This window comes from Carassius carassius, chromosome 12, assembly GCF_963082965.1.
Source record: "Carassius carassius chromosome 12, fCarCar2.1, whole genome shotgun sequence".
Taxonomy (NCBI): domain Eukaryota; kingdom Metazoa; phylum Chordata; class Actinopteri; order Cypriniformes; family Cyprinidae; genus Carassius; species Carassius carassius.
The window spans coordinates 9,071,078-9,093,338 of NC_081766.1; the positions used below are offsets into that span (position 1 = coordinate 9,071,078).

Consider the following 22,261-nt stretch of genomic DNA (forward strand, 5'->3'; position numbering starts at 1 on the left):
TGTTTGGTGTATGGCGATGAGTCCAAATGCACTCCATGGTGACAGAGTTCGTGTGAGGCTGAACTAGCAGCTAGTGATTTGATGCTCTCACACGTCCATGGGCCTGTGGTTATTTTTACCTGCTGGCTGCATTTCAATGAGGCCAGCCGTGCTGTCAAGGAGACAGCAATGAGGAATAGAGGTCAGTCGCTCTGGGCTCCCAGACCAAGTCTGCACCAATCCAAAGAGCCACAAAGCTAAAGTGTGGCTTGAAAAGCCATACTTCAACAAACACAGATACGTGGGAGGAAGGTGGAGGGGTGTGAATGTGTGTGTGTGTATAAGACAGTTGATAGAGCTGATCACGGCAGCAATGTGAGGCGGCGTGATTAAGAGAAGGGAAGTTTTAAAAGGAACAGTTATCCTCCAGGGAGTTATCAATGGGCCTCTCTCTGTGCAGCACAGATAAAACCAAGAGTATAACAACAGCATTTAAGACAAAGAGGGTGAGACGGTGAATGCTAGTGTGCGAGAGCCTTAACTTGCTTAAGGTTTTATGTGCAGTTCAAATCAGGGGGTCAGGGTTTTTTTTTTTTTTGAGGTCAAAAATGGCTGTCCTGGCTCGCTTGAGGGCTTTTCATACTTAAAATAGTTATCCCTGGGTCATTCTAAACCCTGGTTAAACTGAATCCATGGTTATCTCGCTTCAAGTTTCACACTGCTCATCATTTACCCAAGGTTTAAAATTTATCCTGGGCATTCATGAACTGATGTTTCATGCTGTACATGCCTGAACCCTGGGTCATGATTTTATTTGCATATTTGTGGTGTCAGTTGAATGGACAATTGTTTGCTCTCAAATGATGAAACGACAATGTTGTTTATACAATGATGTTTATTCAATGTGCCTTGTTACTGTGAATGTCCAAAGGCATGTGAATATAAGGCACGTGATTGGTTGTCAGCTGCCAAGCATCAAGCAACAATAATTAACACTGTATCGCTTCTCACTGTATAAGTCTGGCTGCACAATTCAGGGTTAACAGTGCAAAAGTTGTTCTCCAGAGCAAGGTTTCATAACACCAGGTAAAAAGCAGTGCTAACCCTGCCTCTAAATTACAAGTATTAAACTGTATAATTTCTAGGTTGTTGTTATATATATGTTATTGAATTCATGTATTAAAGGGATAGTTCACTTTGAAATTAAATTTTGATAAGTTTTAGCTTACCTTAAGGGCATCCAAGATGTAGGTTTCTTTGTTTCCGCAGTATTTCCCATTTTGATATTTTTAGGTCAAACCGTTCTTGTCTGTGACTCATATAATGGAGGTCTATGATCACCACCTCAAAGAGCATGCAAAGAGGAGTCCAAATTAAACAATTCCCTATCGTAAGTACACATTGATGGCCTAAGACACGAAACGAGCTGTTTGTGTAAGAAAACAAACAGTATTTATATCGTTTTTGCCTCTTGTACACAACCACATCCAACTGATCTGAGTGCGCGAGTGCTTCCTGATGTGACGTGCGCGCGCGCTCTGGCTTAGTCTGCGCAAATGCGGAAAGTGCCGGAAGTGATCTCTCGCACGTGTACATCACTCATTGTTTACACTTACTGTCTATGGTTTACACAGAGATTTCGGAATTGTTACCTTTCACTGTGAAGATCTAAACATATTTAGTAGTACAGGAAATTGCAATGGAAGACGATTTCAATATATCCATAGACAACGTTTAATTTTTTTCACAACCCTATTTATTTGAACCAGAATACACAGATCAAGTACTCAAGTACGCTTGCGCAGACTAAGCCAGAGCGCGCGCGCACGTCACATCAAGAAGCACTCGCGCACTCAGATCAGTTGGATGTGGTTGTGTACAAGAGGCAAAAACGATATAAATACTGTTCGTTTTCTCACACAAACCCGCTCGTTTCGTGTCTTAGATCATCAATGTGTACTTACGATGGGGAATTGTTTAATTTGGACTCCTCTGTGCATGCTCTTTGAGGTGGTGACCATAGACCTCCATTATATGAGTCACAGACAAGAACGGTTTGACCTAAAAATATCAAAATGGGAAATACTGCGGAAACAAAGAAACCTACATCTTGGATGCCCTTAAGGTAAGCTAAAACTTATCAAAATTTAATTTCAAAGTAAACTATCCCTTTAATATATATTTTTGCATAAACCAAGCAAACAGCACCATGCATTTAGCAGCTTAAAGCTATATAGTAGTTTCCCAAAAACTTAAAAATGAAAACTGTAATTACTCACTCTTATGTCATTATAAACTTTTATGGCTCTCTTTTGAGGAACAAATGTAATATTTTGAAATATCCCTCAATGTTTTTGTCTATACAATGAAAGTTAATGGTGTCCAATGTTGTTTTGAACCCCCATTAACTTTAATTGTAGAGGAAAAAATGGTTTAAACATACTTTGAAATGTCTTCTTTTGTGTTCCACAGAGAAAAAAAAAAGAAGAAAAAAAAAGTAATGTGGGTTAGTACTAGAATTTTCTGTTAAAAGCAAATAATATGGGAAATGTACAATTAGATTGGAATGATTTAGACAGTTTAGACAAGTGAATTCTGCCACACTTTTCTTTATCTAAATGAATTTAGAATATTTAACTTGCATTCAAAATCTGAGGGGGTGCGTGACTCAGTTTGAATAGGCATGACACTTCAGATTGAAACTTTAAGCATGTGCCTCAGCGTGTGTTTGAATTTATGTTCTCTCAGTATAAAAGCATAAAGAAGAAAGAGCACACATTTAATGGCCTCCAGCATTTTTATGCTGCTGATGGTGAAAAATTCAATCTAAAACCCCCTGATATCTCTTATTTCTCACATTCCCATCTCACGTTTTTTTCCTCTGTTTTTATTATTTCTGTCTATCTTCCTATTCCTATCTATCACTCTCCTTTTCTCGCAACAAATTCCATTCAAATAAAATGCCTGAGTCAAATATTGTCTCTATGTGTCTCGTTTCATTCGCACAGACTCTATGCTCAGAAATATTTTCCGCTCATAGTTCTTTGGTGCACAAAAACTATCAAGGGTTTTGAAATCTCGCAAAAGATCTTTAGTAAATTACCTCAGGTTTCAAAATGAATAATGTGGTACCGCCACCAGCACAAACCAACCTTTCTTCCTCCTACCTAACGTAATTATTTGTCGTAATTAGTTAGTGTTTCTGTACTCAAACTATTTAGCATTCCCTCTGTAGTTCTCCCTTCTTTCTCCTGATCTCATTCTTTACATCCCCTCCTCTTCCTCCTCTTCTCTCTGGACCAGAGAACACAGTGCCAGTGGGCCTGTTGTATTTAATAACTCACTCTGCCCTCTGATCCACAGTAAATGATGGAGCCAAAAGCCCTCAGAACAAAATCCACTCGGGTGGCCCATGCATCACTCAGTGCTCACTTGGCACTAACCAAACAATATCAATGCCAGTCACACTGCAGACAATGGCAGGGCCCAAAGCGGCAAGAGGAAGTGAATGAGACAGGAGCTCGAAGTTTGACGTGAGCCCCTAAAAGAGACCGCTGCTCTTCGAGACAGCTGACATCCCACCAGAGAACATGAGAGGGAGGCAGACGGCCACAGCGGAGAGACGGGTGTCTGATCTGTGGCAGCGTGACGATGTGATCCGTGAGCCCTGGTCACTCCAGCACCTCAGAGTCATCTCTGACATGTCCAGAAGTGTCAAACATTGACTGTCCAGCTGACCAATGAGCCGTTTAATTCACTCATGCATTCATCGATTACCAAATAAGACATAAATTCTGCACTTGTGAATGATGAATACAGAAAACGGAAGCTTCAATCATCTTCACCCAAGAGATAACTCACAGGTGAAGTGCAAAAGTGAGAAAATGATTTGTTTGTCTTGATCACTTTCACACTATTCATACAATAAAAACAGCAGCGAGGAGACTGGTAGAAAGCAAGACAGCCCAGCAACAACAGAACTGGGGTGGAAAGCACATCAAGAATGGCTACTCAAGTAATATTTTGGAGATTTTGTAACAAGTAATATTGAAAGTAAATACATGTACTCTTACTCAAATAACGTGTTAAAGGAACAAAATCAAACAAACATAAAGAAACATAATTTTATGTCTTACTCTTTACTTTGAAGGTCCAAAATAAAAGATATATTAATAGAGCGGAACTAGTTTTCTTTAAATATAAAGTATATGTAATTATATTTAATTATAACCATTGTTAATGATCTGTGAACTTGTTCAACATTCGCTCTATTCAATGCAAAAAATAATAATAATAATAATTGAAAGGCTTTTACGCTCATCAAGACTGTATTTACTTGATCAAAAAAAATATTATAATATTAATGCATACTTTTTGACACCATGAGTGTATACATTTCTGTTTACCTGAATCTAGTATGCTGTAAAGCTTAATTGACACTTAATTGTGTCTGAGGAAAAAATGTAAAATAAAAATCAAACGGAAAAATAAAGACATCAACAAAATTCACTAAAACATATTTAATGAAGAAGTCTACCATTATTATAAATTTCTTTGCAATGACTTTTATGTACTTCTGGAAAGATACTACATGAAGTCTATACTTCATCTGATTTTGACACAGAATCCACACTTCTGTGTACATCCAACTTCTGTGTTCTTTCACACATGCCTGAATCTAAGACTTACCATTTCGATCAATAGCAAAAGGTGTATCCTGTGTAACGATCTCATAGTTGCAGATTTGGCTGTACTGCGGAGAGCAATCCTGATCCCAGGCCTCAACTTGCAGAATACTGTCATAGATCTTGCCCTCAGTAACAGTGGCATGGTATAAAGGCTCCCTGAACACTGGGGAGAACTCATTTACATCATCCACCTGGATATGAACCACCGCCCTGCAACAGAACCAGAGGGACAGACAGAGAACAACCAATCAGGGTGAGGAACAGAAGACTTATTCATTTTATAGAACAGAGGTGCCAACAGACCTGAGACACACAGATGTTACACCTCTGAACTGTGCGACTAAATTGCAAATAGCTTTACACCTTAGAGAAATTAATGAAGACATAAAGAAGTTCATCTCTGAGCACTGTACTGAAACCACACAAGGCTGGACTGACTGTAAACATTTACATTGCGGAAAAAAAAAGTGTGTCACACGAAAGAAAAAACAGTCTGTACCATGTCTGGGGAAATTACCAAAGAAAAAAAGTGGAAAACTAATCAAAACCCACCAATAAATTGCAAAATATTGCTGCAAAAAGTTCCTGGTAAAGGATTTTTAATATGTTTACTTGATAACAAGACCACTCTGTCGTGCAGCAGGCAGAATAGACGGCTTGGTTTACCTACCTGATGTTTCATCACAATAAAATTACTCCTCAAACATTAAGCTGTTGTTTATCAAGCGGCATTCAGCAAACCGACACACACACAGATGAAGCTTTGCCTGCAATATGTCTGCAAATACAAACATTGCTAAGTAATGCATTTCATTTAGAATGAATCTGACCATTCACACTGAAAAACAAATGAATATCTGAGAATGTAGGAGAATGTAAAAAGAGCTGAGATAGTTGCAGCGTTCACTCAAACCACTGGTGACCTTCCTTGACAGAAACATAAATTCATGTGTTTTCATACATCTTCCTAAATAAAGACATTAAGTTAATGGGACCTGCATTTAGATTATCCCGCTGAGATCCTGTACTTGGTGATCTCTCTTGCATGCACGCGTTCGCACACACCCCTCAGCATCACAGTGTAAAGAGACATTCATCAGAACGACCCAAGCTGTGAAATCAAAAGCACTTCTTCATCTCTCTCACTGTCTCTCTCTCTCACAGCAGTGGGTGCCTCAAGCATGGCTCTCTCCTGCACTTCATCAGAGCTGTGTTACAGCTGCAGCGAGCTGCTATTGTATGAGAGATTGTCGGGCACGTACAGAGTTTCCGGCAACTTTGTAAACATCTTGATGGGTCATCAATGCAGGGCCAGCCAGGGCTGGGTGTGTAGAAATGTGTGTAAGCACATGAGTGTGTATGTGTGTCTAGCCAACTGATATCCTGGAGTGCCACCAGGAACAGAGAGAGAAAAAGGAACCAGGGAAAGAGAGAGAGCAAAAGAATCAGTACTGCCGCTCCCTATACGCAGAGTCTGCGTAGGGCACCAACTCCCAGAGGGGGCACAATCCCAGTTGCGAAAAAAAAAAAAAAACCTGCGCCATTCCTCCCATTCGCGCTCGCGACCGCTCACACCTCATGTTTGCAGCTGAATGTTCATAATTGATGGATGTACATCTATGCCCGGGTAAAGGACATCAGCAATCAGTAAAGGAGAGAAAAGAAAACTAAAGAAAGTAAAAAAAAAAAAAAAAAGGCATAAAGTTGACTTGACGTTGGACGTTCAAGAGTCTCAAATTTAGGGACCGTCTCTAAAGTTACATGTGATATTGTAATACACTTTTCTAACGTCAGTAGCAATTGAGGAGAATGACTTACAGTCATAAAAACAACTGTAATTGTTCATCTAGGTGTCAGCTATAATGCACAATTGAATTGAATGTTTGATATTTACTAAAATAAACTGTAAATCATATGTAAATTATGCTACTTTTTCACATGGGCTCAAACGCAAATTTGAAGCTCAATAGCATTTGAGGAGAAAGACTTGCAGTCATAAAACAATTGTAATGTGTTCATTTAGGTGTCAGCTACAATGCACACCTTATACAATTTTAATATATATTAAAATAAATTATAAATTATTTAGGTAAAAACCAGGCCCGTTTATCACTTTCAGGCACATTCCTGTGAAAGTTGTTGTTTTGTTTTTTTTGGGTTCCCTTACGAAAATTACCCATGGTTTTAACAATAACGCCACAAATAATCGTTCTTGTAGCCATGGTAACTGCAAATTAACCATGGTTTTGTTACTTCAAACAATAATTTAAAAAGAAGTATTAATATACTGTACTATTTTTTTTGATGTTGTTGTTGCTATAAAAACAGACCTAAGCCATCAATAGCCTTTAAAATGAATTAAAATGCATTATATAAAAAACAATGAGGCAATAATGATTGGTTAATAATTACACTGTTAAAATACATAATGTAGGCAAACACAAAATAAACAATTTATGTACATGTTATTACAAATGCCTGCAAAGCAAGCCAAATGGCATGTAATTGCTGTTGTTACACTTACAGGACAATCAAATCCTTGTTTAGGCTACTGACCAAACATTTAATACAAATATTCACTTAATCTTTCTTTTTGGCCACCTTTTTGCTATATAATGACACAGCCTTTATAATTTCTTCAACAAAAAAAAAAAACGTGCATATCACAACCCTTACAAAAATAAACCATGGTTTTATCATGGTTTTATCATAGTAAAACTGCTTAATTTCCTTTTGCATGATTTTTGAATGCTTGAGACTATAAAATAAATTAGAGTCACAATAAAGTTATAGCCATAGGTAAATGTCGAGAGCTACAATTGTAATTTGTAAATAATACAATTTATTCATTTACTTTTTTATTTGATTAAAGTTCTATTTTCACTCCTATAGTAGGTGTTTTTTTTCCATCATCATATTTGAGGAAGGGGGGCACAACAATACAATCCTGCTTAGGGCACCCATTTGGCCAGCAGCAGCCCTGAAAAGAATGCTTCACTCTGATTTGAGATTTAAGGTGACAAGTACAAACTTCACCACAGTTCACACCAAGTATGATAACTATAAATTTTTAGTAATCATTCTAATTGTATGAGAATAGCAAAGTCTGTATGAGAACATTATCGTCTGTGCTGTGGACACTATATATAGGTTTCATTATAGTCATCTGTATTTTTTAAACTTCAACTGTTCTAGTGCTTAACTGGCTGATTCAAATAATAATAATAATTATATTAATAAAATAAATCTACATAAAATAATTATAATTAAAGAGCACCAACAATGAATTAATCAACTGATTAATCAGCTCATAACAATGAATTAACTGATTGTGCTAGTATTCATTTATGTAAAGTGTTTCTGTTGTCTCTCTTGAATCAGTCAGTGTAAGTGAGTTTTCAGACCAGCACTTCAGCTAGAAAACAATACCTTTATGAAACTTCCAATGAAATATGGAAATAAAAACAGCAGTCTGGCAAAATGATAGATTTATATATTAGAGATGATTCATAACATATAGTAAAAACTAAATGTTAGAATACACCACATTCTGCTGAAGAAGTGTAATCTGGACGAGTCAATGCTAGCTGCTGAAAGTCAGAGCCAGACGCAGATTTTGAACAATGGGGAGTTAACAGATTTAGCAGAAATTTGTGTAATGTATGATAGACGCAGACTATGATTCCATTTTATGTTTTATGCAGATTTTAGAACAGACATTGCTTTTATTTGTCATGTGTCTCCTAGCAAATTACTATTACATTAATAAAAAAGAAATAAAATACATAAAAAATAATAACCACAAAATTACTCCTAATTAAACAATGGTTTAGGTTGGTGAGCTGTCAGCATAGCAGTTGGGTTTCCTCGTGACTCTTCTGCCTCAAAAGCTTCCAAAAATATGGCAAAGCTTCATTCTGCTTTTAAAATGCAATAATGAAATGATGAAATTAAACAAATGGATCATTTGCACAGCAGAACACCAGTCTCTGCAACTTCTACTAAGAGTCTTGTAGATTTTATCCAAAATGACCAACAGTGCTTGAACCACTAGACCAAAATTTCCCAGGTGACCTAACACTTCAAGAGTTAAATAAAAATTGTGGACCACATAACACCCCGAACGTCATTTTTTTAAGAGTCTTAAGTCCCCAATCCTTAATTTAGCTTGACTGCTGTTTTGCTCTGAATTGTTTTAGTAATTTAACTGGACTGCTTCTTTAATCAATTTATTAATCAAAATAATCAGAGTATTAACTAATGCACAACTGCGAGTTATGTAAGTGAAACCTTTAATTTCCTTTAAACAGTTTAAATCACTGTCATGAGCTAATTAGTCAAATTAAACCTGGGTACTTATTCTCATGTAATTTTTACAAAAACAAAAACATAAAAAAACAACAACATTCAATCAATTTGCAGATCCTTCACAGACCATCAGTGGACTTCAGTCTGATCTGAACTAAACTACACCACACAGGATCAACCAAAGTCTTTCTACTTACTTGTGGCTCTTTTTCCAGTTGGCTCCACTTGGGGTGGCTCCACAGTCGTAGGCCTGGATGATGAAGGTGTATTCCTTCTGCTGCTCACAGTCTATGGGACCCCGGGCCCTCAGCACCCCTTCACCAGATGTCCTGTTCAAAACCTCAGCTTCAAATGGGGCCTCCTGCCCATGAATCTTAAATGCACAGATCTCTCCTGAAAGAAACAAGACACAGGAGGCAGAATGAGCAGCTGTGAAAACACACAAATTACTTTCTTTTTTCCACCTGCATCTCTAAAAGCTATCATTGCTATAACTTTCACCCAGCAGGTTGGGCCCCCCAACCCTGGAACAGTAATATACAGGACACGGTGTGCCGTTAGAACTGAATCTATTCATGCTGCGAGAGGAAGAATAACTGTCTGCTCGTGTAATTGCCTCATTGCAGAGCTGGAATCACATTGTGCAAGAAAGCAGAGTGCTCAAGTACAGTGTTTTGAATGTGGTAATTAATGACTGTGTGTACCGATAGCCTCGCTCTCGTTCTCAAGCAGCCCACCCCACCTGAGAAGAAATTGTTACAAAAAATGCACTATAGACAAAAACTAATTGTGACAAGATGTCTTTTCACCAAGCCATACTAATTGTAAGCAATCAATTTCTTTCAAATTAGCAATAATCAGTTTGTAATATACATTCAAATTTGAATTACTTTTTCCTACTACATGGCATAAAATAATCAAATCAAATCAAGGTACATGAATTTAATTAGCATGGTATCAAAATATTATAATACCAATTTAATACCATTACTCATTGTAGTGTTTTTGTATAGTAAGTTTTTTTACTATATTGTATAGTATTTTTGTATAGTGGAGCTGTTTAGAGTATATTTTGTGGTTATGCTATGCTATTTTTTGTAAAAGAAAAGAAAAGAAAATAACTTCACTGCGATGGTATCATGATACTTGCAACAGATATAACCACTTTATCATGGTACAGGTTTTTTTTTTTTTTTTTTTTAATAAAATAAAGTAAATGAAATGTAAATAAATAAAACTAAATTAATTTCACACCCATGGAACCATGGCATCTGATGTTATCGCAGCATTTTTTATTTTTGTAAGGGATGGCTGTCTATGGTATGTTTTATGGTAATACTACAGTATTTGTTTTAAGGGTTGCTAACATGGGGGCTGATTTTTACTGACATTAGACTTTGTCTTTTAATTCCCAGGTGACCCGTGTTCACTTCAATTTAAATTTTGCTGTAGCCTTGCAAACAATTTCTTCTACAGACTGCACTGTAGTCACCCACAATGCAGTTCTGTCCACACAATCACAGATAATGTTGACGCACAATCTGTTGACACCACAACAACTTTGAGACCACAAGAAAAGACATTGTCTTGCCACTGTATCTGTTCACTGGTCCTTTCTTGGCAGTGCTTCTATCTGGCCATACCGACTCATTTAGGGATTTAGAAAATGACCACAAAAAAGCACCGGAACGCTGACCCTGAGACAGCTGATATAACTTAAACCCCGGCAGGTCTCCGGAGCAAACAACGACGTGCCGTTACGCTGTGTGCTCAAGCCTGCTGCTGCGGACAGATAAGGCTAACTTTTCTCTCACCTTTCCATTCTCTATCAATTTCTTTTTTTTTCCATTTTCTTTTTTTCCTCTTTTTTTCAAGTAGATCTGATTCTCTGCTTGAAAATCTCTCTCCTCCCTCAGTGCTGAAATAACAATTTACTCTCCACAGTCCCTGTTCCTGCAGAGACTTGCCGTTTAAATTTCCCCTTTCTATTAGCCCCACGATGCTTTATCAAAATTAAACGTGTAGCACAATGGAGCAGGACGGCGGCAGAAATCAAACATAAAGTGGCCAGCAGCACATACAGATATGAGATTTGCAGTTCTGCTATCATTTTGGATGACTATATGAGATGAGTTGTAACACAAACGGGAAAGAACATTATATAAGAATAACAATGATCACAATGCATATGCAGAGAAAAAATAAAATAATAATAATTCCACTTGGGAGTGCTTGGGAGTCACGGGTAAACCCATTTTCCGCTCTGCTGCTGCAAATGCATTTTCCAGATTCAACTGGAGAAAGAGCAAAAGGGTCAAACCACACAGCACAGGAAGTGATGGCAATGCAGATGTACATGTACAGGGTAATGATGGAGGGAAAGTCTCTAGATGACAGCTTGAAAACAGCAACATCTCCTCCTGCTCCACCATCACAGAGGTCTGTAGGCTCCCCTTTGAAAGTGTTAAAGGAAGAATTAAATCGGGCCGACAGATGTAGCATGTTTTAATACCACCTCACATCAGCTCTGGGAGAGTAAAGAAGGGAGTTCTGGGTAAGCCAATTTGAGATTAATGAATGAAATCATCCATGTTATATCTGTACTGCTTACTGTAGAAATTCATTTGTAGTGGGGTGGTTTACAAGGAGCATGAGTGGTAAACTCCAGAGACCTGGATGACCTCCATCTCGTAAACCAATTCATTTCCCTGTTTCAAATTTGGAAGGAGCACAAATTTGATGTGTTGTATGGGACTCATGTTGTATGGGACTTATATGCTATTTGTTATATTGAGGCAACTAAAACCAAACTTTCAGGTGGCACAGTGGTACAGAAAAGTTACCAGGTCAAAAAGCAAGACTGATTACACTTTGACTATTATTTGTGTAAACACACAGTCAGCCCTAATAAGAATCTCAATTAATAGCTCAAACTGGATTTTTAGTATTTCATGACACAACTGCTGGCAACATCTAAATCCTCACCTTTGAGTAGTTCAAATCAATATTCCCAGTAAATTCATCTTCAGTGAGATCTGTGTGAGTCAGCCTTGTTAGCTTGTATGAAAACAGACACATCCAGCCAAGCATCTGTTCAAACATTATCTACTCACTTTACTCAATACACATTTTAAAGCTTTGCTCATCAACTTCAAGGTCAAACAAGACTAAGCACAATGCTCCACGTAAAGAAACAGAATATTGCATGGAAATGTAATTGCTGAAGGTTGCCAGGATGCTGCATTGTTGGTTACTAACAGCTGCTGTATCCTGGAGGGAAATGTGAGCTTTACTGTTGCCACTCCCATTGCTAGACCCTGTATTTTACTGCACTTCTGCACATTTTCTTATAATTCAACTGTTCATTGACGTTGGCATGGTCAGATCCCCAAATGACGATTGTTAAAGCTCTCAAAATGGATGTCTTCCACTCGCTTTCTTGAGTAAAATCACTGTCAGTAAATATACTGTACATTTATAAAATAATTTGAACTGTTATAATTTGGGGGCAATCGTGGCCTAATGGTTAGCGAGTCGGACTTGAAACCCGAAGGTTTTGGGCAGGGGCGTAAATTTCATCTAAGAGTAGGAGGGTGACAATTAAATATAAAATTTAACAATACTACAGCTAAAATTATACTTGTAAGGATATGTATACACAAAAGAAAGCCTTACTACTGGAGAATGTGCCAAATTAGACAACGTAAAGCTGTTGTGCTCATGTCCTTTGTATCCGTCACAGTGTTGCCAAGTCCGTGGTTTATGGGCTACTTCATCCCTGTTGCCACGGATTGAAGAGACCCTAATAACGTGTATTTTAGCACCTGCAGGCACCCTCTTATACATCTGAGCTTATCACCATGATTCAGACACAGGTCCTGCTGGCGGTCGTTCCCAAAGTGTACATTAAAGTATGCAGCATCTCGTTCCCTCTCGGGGAACCATCATTGCATGCGTATCCCGAGACGTTTCATTTACATCATGATGATCCCTTTCTTTTAGGATAATAAAAACACTTCAATTTAAATCAATGATTTATATCCATTTATTTAGTTAATATTTTAAGTAACAGTCTACAGCAAAACAGTCAATGTGGCAAAATAAACTTCAGAATGATACAGAAACACTTAGCATTTTTGTGTCAGGGTCTTTAACACTATGTGTGGGTTTATTTGGCAATAATAGAGTGACTCTATATTATCACACACTCATATATACTGTATATATATCTGTTCTTCACTAAATGTTGTTTTTGGAACAATGAACCCTATTCAAGTCACAAGGAATGTACACTCATACTTTCCCAACATACTGCATAGTCATATTAGCTTTTTGATATATTTTCATCTACTTATAGCATGAGCTGATATGGGTTGGGGTTGATTAAAACCCTGTTCACACAAACCATCACTAGTCAAAGCCTTGATTCATCCGACACTTTAGAGATACACTTGGCCAGCCCCATCTTCCTTTTCTTTAATTACTCTCTGGATTACATTCTTTGCTAATGATTTTGTCTCTGCCACCTCACCCCTTTCATTCTCTGTCCTCTCTTTCTATTAAACTCACACACAGACACACATGCTCACTCAATAATGCTCCTCGCCATGCATGTGTGGTTGAGGTGTTGTTGAGAGCCACTCTTCCCTCCTTCACTCCTCTCCAACACCGTTCACCTCTTTCATCTCTCTCCAAGCCCTAAGTGTGCATATATCTATGTCTGGATGGGGTAATGGCCCTATCAAGTGTGTGAAGTGAGCCTGAGGATGGACCAGTGCACATCAAATCATTAGTCATTTTTAGTGCTGGCATATCCACATAGTTTAACATTGATTTACAGCACACAAGCCGCTTTGATCGAAATCCATTGACACACACACAGAAAGATGAAGGCTGAACAGCACAGAATGAAAGGATGAAGTACCATGCTTCTTTCGGCAAAATGTAATTATATGGATCATTTGACAGATCTAATATAATTGATTGAGGTTTTCTGATAAACAGAGCAAAAAAGCACCCCCTATACATATATAAAAAAGTAGTTGTTGTTGAATGAATAAATGTAATTTTAATATATATATATATATATATATATATATATATATATATATATATATATATATATATATATATATATATATATATATATATAATGCATTTATCCCATTTACTTGGTTTAAGTGTCCAAATACATTTTGGATCATGTATCTCTGACTAAAAACCTTGATCCTAAAACAAAGGACAGAGAGAAAAACTGAAAGAAAATCTCACATTTACTGTTCAGTCCAATTCATACAGTATCACTGTAAGCTCTAGCAAAGGTCATTTAGCAGAGAATGTCATGTAAGAGAGCGCATATGGCTGAACATTTGGGAGGAGTGCTTGCATTTGACATTCAGAGGGGAAAGAGTAGCCAGTGAAATGGCCTGGCAAAATGAATCTTTCTTTCTTTGACAAGAAATGTCTTGGTGGAAAGTACTGACCTAATGTTCACGACACTACGAATCCCAAAGGTGCCTATTATAAAGCAACACTGGAGGATTCAGTGCACTCCTAAAGGCTTTTTCATTATGACAAAAGAATACCTCATTGCATTCAGGGCGATAGCAAAGTCATCTATTTGATCCTTTGGCTAATAAACATTGGCTCGCTATGGCCATTTTTTACTCCTGCCTTAATAATCAAGAGAACAAAACATAGAGTGATGTGAAGAAAATTCATAATTTTCCTGAAGCTTTGCTAATGAAGGGATGTAATTATCTTAATTGATCTCATAAAGTTCCACCATAATAATTTATGTAGCAAACTGTGCTTTCAAAAACAAGTAAAACAACCTTTTGTTGCTCAGCCTCTAAATTACTGAAAGCACAGAGAGGCACCGAATGGATAAAACGGATTCCTTGGGATTTTTGCAAGGCTCTTAGGAAATACAATGTTTAATTGACAATGCTGTACTTACTTTCATTATAGCTTAAAAAGGGGTCACAGAATTAATCAGACATGGTGCTCCCCAACCAAGGACAAGTTTCACACTCATTGATTATGTTCCTTTTAAGTTATATAGGTTTGAATCTTTACTAAGTGCTGGTTTGGTGCTTGTCTAGCTGATGAAGCAGTTGTCAACTCATATTGCTAAGACATTTAAAAAGCCTGTAGGGAATTAATTAATGCTCTTCAACATCCATGCAATCATCCAATTTGATTCATTTGGAATGATTCATAATTACTTTCAAAAATATGCTGACATAAATGTAATTGGAGAGACAATTTGTGGTATTATTATTAAAATATTGACAAAATTATTATATGAATTATATTGATGAAATAAATATAGTATAGCAAAAAAAAAAAAACCATTAATAATACATTTGTACATGATGTGACAGAAAAAAATATTGAACCAATAATACTAATAATAAGAATTACTAAAGAATTCTGGATAATAATGCATTGATTCATTTTATGGTCTGAAAACACAAATTAGGATATTTTATAAAAAAAAAAAAAAAAAATTCAGCTTTCAATGAGCTATCCCTATAATGTCCAGTTTCCAGCAGTTCAGTCAACAGTAAAGTGTGGTGCACAGAAAGTCAATGTGACACTGATCTCTCATCCCTCAGAAAGCCAGAGAAAATGAGAAAGGTGTTGAGACTGTGAGTTTGCAAGAAGTAGAGTGTATCAGCAAAAGAAGTAGTGAACAGCCAGAGTCCAGAGTGCTTATCTCATTGATTTACAGTGTGTGAAGAACAGAATGGAGGCAAGAGAGCAAAGTCTATAAATAGAGATTTAGGCCCTTGGGCCATCAGGTTTGTTTGCTTCTCCACCTCCCATTCTAGATGATCTCAGTTCTCTCCATTTAATTATTCAAAAAGTAAAGCCATAGCTTGACTGAGCTATGAGCCCCACCTTTGACTGAGCCCCACCTTTCATTCTCTGCTTCACCAGCCTTAAGGCCACATGTGAACCTCCTGGGATGCAGTTAACTGGCTTTTCTCCTGGAAGCCCACGGTCAAAGGTTAAAGCACTCTGGGGTTGCCGGAATGGCAGTTGACACTCACACTGGGACTCAGGTTTTCAGCTGAGAAGAACTACAATAAACAGTGCACAACTAGTTGTGAAAGCTAATTTAAATGTTCAATGTGTTTAAGTGGGTACTAGTTTGACATTTGACATTGACATTTATAATGGTGTGGGGTGAAACCATTATACCGCTATGTTAAAGTACTAAACTTTGATATATGTCATAAAAATATTTTTGGCTAAACAAAAAAATAAATAAAAATAAAAATTTCACCCCAAAAAGGATTTTAAGCCAGTTATTTATATATTTTGCTGTAGTGTGTCAGTAGGAAATATCAGTTTACATTTCCAAACATTCATTTTGCCATTAATTTTAATAATAATCTAGTGAGATTGTTGAATGCATAAGCAGTCTGACAACAGACTGCCTAAGACTAAGACTTTAGTACAGTAGTGTATGTATAAAGTACGTATAATTAGATTATTAGATTTTCGCTGGAGGAAACAGCTGTGGTGTGATGAGCAGTGAACGGAGCGAAAACTTTACAGTAGATGAGAAACCGATTTGCTCCCTCGTGACCTTTTGTAAACTGTATTTATGATAGAGAACTGCACAGATACAGATATTCTAACAATCTATTGATAAACACACACCTTGTGTCCTTTGTTTCTGTTCGAGTCCACTCGCGCTGCTCCGCCGTGGTCTGCAGATTGAAAAACACGCTGAAAGACGGAGAAGAGCCCGGTCTGACGCCGTTTTCAGATGAAATTTAAGCGGACTGACTCTGAGGCGATCGCGAATTTATGTACAGTTTATGGAACTAAATGCTATAGCCCCGCTAAAAAAGCCTAGCGACGCCCGTGCTTCTTGTGTACATTTCAGAGAACCAGGACAAATATTTCAATCGATCGCTCAGACGTTTAAGAGGCACCGAAATGAGGCACTGAAATCTGTGTTCTTATTCGGTTCGGTTTCTTAGGTACCAGTGCCATATTGGCACAGAGTTACCCAACCTTTGGCACCGCTGATGAAAAATACAATAAATCAACAGGCCTGAAACCCTCACTGACTGAAAAGTAGGTAAAATAATTTCTGAAGTAAGCGTTTAATTCCCACAGGTGAAAAAGCTTTGCTGTGTGCTCATCCCTATGCTACTCTGCGCTGAACTGGTTTGAGAACGAGGGATATATAAGACTTTATTGACCCCTAAGGGGAAATAATCATGTTGTGTAAAACATCATTTACTTAAACGTAATGACTGGTTGGAAATTCCCCTCCTTATTTTCCGAAGTAATTGGAAATGGGATGCTAGCTGCATTACTATCAACTGCATCAAGTCAGAGTGTAAGCCTTGCACTCATAATATTCGGACTTTATGATATCATTCTAGTCCAGATTTTTTATGCTTAATGCTCGTCTTAACACAGCCCTGTGATAAATGTCTCACTGCAGTATCCGTTAATCCCTCTGAACATTTTTTTAAGACTAAACCCAAAAAAGCTGCTTAGAGATGCACATAAACAGTTAAGCTGGGTAATGGCAGTCAAACTCAGAGCGTTAAAACAACAGAACCACATTTGCCACAATAATCACAAGCATGTTCTGCTTTAGTGACTCAAGTTTACCTCTGTGTTTTTATTTTGAAGTGGGTGAGTCAATTTAAAACAGTTACATTGTCCATTCTCGCTTCCCTAGACATTATCTTTCCCAGTGACAACACAATGTCAGCCTGTTCCACTCGAAAGATCAAACAGCCATCGGTGTGTGCCAAGAGTTGCGAGAGACCTGCCAGCCAATAAAACAAGTCTATTTTAACCAGTCACCCTCTTCTTAGCCAAAACACAACTTTCTCTTCATGCCCTGTGAACTCTGCTAAAACCCATGAAAACGTGGGATTTAATCCATTTCTATGTATGTGCTTTTTTTTTTATTTAGCTGCTAAAACATGGAGGTGGATGTTCTACTGGCCACTAAATTGATCCAAGTTTTTGGAGTTTAAAAAATGTCTATCTTCTGAAAACAAGTGGATATCATTTAAGAAATATCTGTTTTGGTGAATACAATACAATGGCACATCATGAGTCTCTTTAACACTGTGTCCAAACTAGACAGTACGCATTTAGATTACAGCAACAAGCTATTTGTCTGTCCACACCAGACACAAAATAAATCACACATCACAGCCAAACAGAAGAGCGTGTGGGTGGGTTTGATGAAAAACAAACAGAGCTTTAATACAGCAAAACCATGGTGGCTGCCAAAATGTTACCGTAAACATTGCATATACATGTATATATATATATATATGGATGCAGTAATATTAACATTGTGGCCATCACATATAATCCAATAACCAACAACCCCACAGAAAATAATTAGATAATACTTCTAAATCTAAAACACTACATAAAATAAAAATAAAGAAGGTATCACAACATTACAGTATGGAGTATGATAAAAATGATAAGAAAAAGTAAGAACTATTATCTGCAAATATCTGATTTGGTATGAAAATATAGTGCATTCACAATTTAAATATGTATACACTTGGAAAATGATCGGTAAAAGGTAATCATGATAAATTGACATCCATTAATTCATCTACTTTTGTGTTCTGCAAAATAGGGCAAGTTAAGTTTGGAGTGACATGAAGTAAATGATGACGGAATTTGACAAGAAGCACATATTTGGAACTTTAACATGTTAGGAAATTATATCAGGTTGCCGGTGAGCATCTTGGGAGACTTAAGTCTGGAGGTTCAGTTGTCAATGTTGGGAAGCACAGATTTGGTCATGGTGCTCCAGATGTTAGTTGCATGTTAGTGAATGATTTCCAACTCCCCACGACAAACTAGTTGCAACTTCTGATAGCTTTCCCATATCTGTGCAAAAACCATGTTTTCCCATGAGCAGTGGAACAAACTCTGATTTTCTGTTCAGACGAACCTCATTCAAATGGTGTCACTGCTTCAAAGCTGACCTCCTTCTGAGCTCAGACTTACCATCACCATCATCATTATCATCCCTGACCTTTGCTACTAAATTAAAAATACTCTACTTCCACACTCTGAATTACAATTGCATTTGCACATAGCTTGCTTTGTGCAAGCTAATTCAATCTAATACAATCTAATATTACCCTTGCTGATGTACTTTGTCCTAACAGGTGTTTTGAATCTCGCTCTGTGACCAAATAGTGCCCCCTATCCATTATCCAGCTCTCTTATGATTCCAGTTCTATGGTACTAAATCAGGGAACTTGCTAAAATGTGGTTTTGAGACCTCCAAACATAGACTCTAATCTCATAACATATGCATATAAGCACTCCCACTTTCCCACATTTCAGTAAATCGACCAACAAACAAAGCCCTAGTCACCACAGCAACAAGATTTTGAAATTAAAGACGCTTAAATACCCACCAAAAATAAATTCAATATCTTGTAAATGGACCAGAAAGCTTATACCAATTAAATAAATATTAATGTTATCATATCAACACCTTTAAAAAGTGAACACCTAACCTATTCTAAAAGGTGACCTTCCATTTGGTTTTGTCTTTGACATTATTCGCTCTCAAATGCCAGATGAATTACCCAGGCCTTTTATTTGTGAATCACTGAACATCTATGATCTTGATCTGTTCAGAGAAAGAGAGTAAGAAATCATATCAAAATTTAAAAGCCATATTCTAATTCATACCATTGACATTAAAGGGATAGATCACCCAAAAATTAAAATTCTTTAATATATTTATTCAGTCAAATGTTTGGGTTAGTTAAGATTTTTTTTTTTCAGGTTTTGAACGAAGTTGCGCTCCAACGTTGCATTTATTTGAGCAGTTATACAGTAAAAACATACAATTCTAAACTACTTTTATTTTAACATATTTTAAAGTTTAATTTATTCCTGTGATGAAGCTGAAATCTTTTTTTTTTTTTTTTTACATATTTTCTTTTGTGTTCCACTGGAGAAAGAAAGTCCCACAGGCTTTGAACGAGTCGACTAAATGACTTTTATTTTCATTTTTCATTTTTGGATGAACCAGCCCTTCAAGATAATAAAACAATGAGTGATATGTTAATTAAAAGAATCTATTCATAAATGTGTATATATTCACAAAAGTGTGAGAGTCTGGAACACACTGTTAGATGAACATAAGGGGCAATGTCAACAGTCTCCGGGCCTGAATGTTACGGGTGGTAAGACCATGACCTCTGTCAGATTCAAAGCAGTGGGAGAAGAAGAAACAACTAGCTCTGAGGAACTTGATCAAGCCAGACAAACCACATAGCAAGTGCCAACTTCTGAATTTCAATGTTTTGCTGCCCTATGCTTTCAAATCAGACAACAGAAACCACCTCAGAGATCAGTTACTCTTCCCTCTCTGTATCGCCCCTTTATCCATCTCTTCAATTTTTGCATGTACACACTTAGAAAAGCCTTGAGCTATGAAAGTCTGGGACTACATCGCTGGACAGCTGCCAATGGTTTATTTCTCTTGATGAGGTGGAAATGGCCCCTGATTAAACCATTATTTCCATCATGCCAGGGTCCGCACTTAATAGAACAATTCAAAGCACTGTAGCAATTAAAATGAAACAATAGCTGTGGAGCCTTTTTTCATGATGGATTTTGCTATGTAATTATGGCCTATGGTTATTGGAGTGCTACAACAGCCAACACACACACACACACACACACACACACACACTCCATGTAACAGCATCTTATAGAGTACCATTGTTTCACCCACAAGAGGTCATAAATGCAAGATCAGCTGACACAAAAGAACTGAATTGTGTTATGAATATTAAAACATACAGTACACAAATCACTGAATAAGAGCAGGCAGGAGTTAATTACAAAATTTTGATTTCTAAAGTACTGTTTTCTAGACTATAGTAGAGCAAATTGTTAATCTATTTAAAAATTGAAGCTCTGGAGTGTATCATATGCTCATGTACATAATAAGGATAGTATTGCAAAATAATTTTATAGTCTATTGTGACCTCCACTTAAGAATTACATAAAGATCATTGTTTAAAAAACAAAGAAATACCAAAACTGTACATGTTTTTTATCTGTGTCTAGGTACCAAAACATTAAATAAATAAACAAACATAAAAATGTATATATTATATATGTATGGATGGACGGATATCTATCTATCTATATAATCTACAGATATTTTTAAAATAATTATTTAAATCATCATCATCATCATCATAATACTGAACATTTAATTTAATAAAATATCTATAGTAGTATATACACTTAGTATATAATTTTTTTTTAACTAGTTAAAACAAATAATAAACATTTAAGCTACTACAATATTTATTTATTTTCTATTAAAAGTGATTCATTCGTGTTTTTTTTTTAAACACCCAGTATTCAATGACTGTATATTTAAATTGGCTTGTTTTTAAGAATTTAATAGAGGATGAAGTTCCGAGGTGGAAGCAGATGGCAACCCAGTGTCCCACAGGAAGAGAAGAACCTCACCTAAGAGACACACTGGCAACAGCGTGACCACTGTTTCCCTTTCCACTTAGCATATCTGCCCACCACAAAAACCTGACAGTTACAAAATCATTAACAGCATAATTTCTCCTCCGTCGGGTTGATATACAGCTGGTGAGAAATAAGCCACCACCGCTGGGGAGAATTTTGACACAATTACAGACAATGAAGTGGAAGTCACATTCATTAAACAAACAGATGTCCTGGTGATGGGATAACATTTGCTTTTTCAGTGCAATGGTCCACAATTACAGTCCATCTAAATAAACAGATGACTAATTAGAGAATTTGTGAAAACTTCTGCAGTGTTTAACAATAGCTTCGATCCAGGCTGTACTAATGGACAGCATCATTTTTAAATAACCAAAAACAATAACACTAACACTCCACTAGAAACGTGCACGCCAATGCTTTTAAATCTAGAATGTCTAGGCCTTATCTGCACCTTATTTAATTGCACAATTAATTTGTTATGTTAAGAGGACTTTGTGTTTATTGCAAAACAAAAGGAGAATAATTAAGTTCCTGTGCATATTAATCACTGCTTTTATTCCTGTATTAAACATGGAGCAACATGTTACACAAGTTCTTGATGTGTATAAATTGAGATTGCAAGGCCCCACCATCCCTCTGGTGTAATCTGGCAGGTGGTACAAGTTAGTAAAATGTATCACCATGTATACTGCCTGCTTCCTGTTTGAAAACAGATAGCGGTTTCATTGTGTGGCCCTCTCATCATT

The 22,261-nt window shown here is 36.9% G+C and overlaps 1 protein-coding gene across 1 annotated transcript in view; it reads right to left on the minus strand.

Annotated features, from left to right (window-relative positions):
• LOC132154695 (calsyntenin-2-like) overlaps positions 1 to 22,261 on the minus strand; it is a 202,351-nt gene that overhangs the window by 58,133 nt on the left and 121,957 nt on the right. Inside the window, exons 3-4 of the mRNA XM_059563345.1 lie at positions 9,173 to 9,368; positions 4,669 to 4,877 (exon numbers count right to left, since the gene is read on the minus strand). Coding sequence (XP_059419328.1) covers positions 4,669 to 4,877; positions 9,173 to 9,368 — 405 coding nt within the window. The remainder of the gene's footprint in view (positions 1 to 4,668; positions 4,878 to 9,172; positions 9,369 to 22,261) is intronic.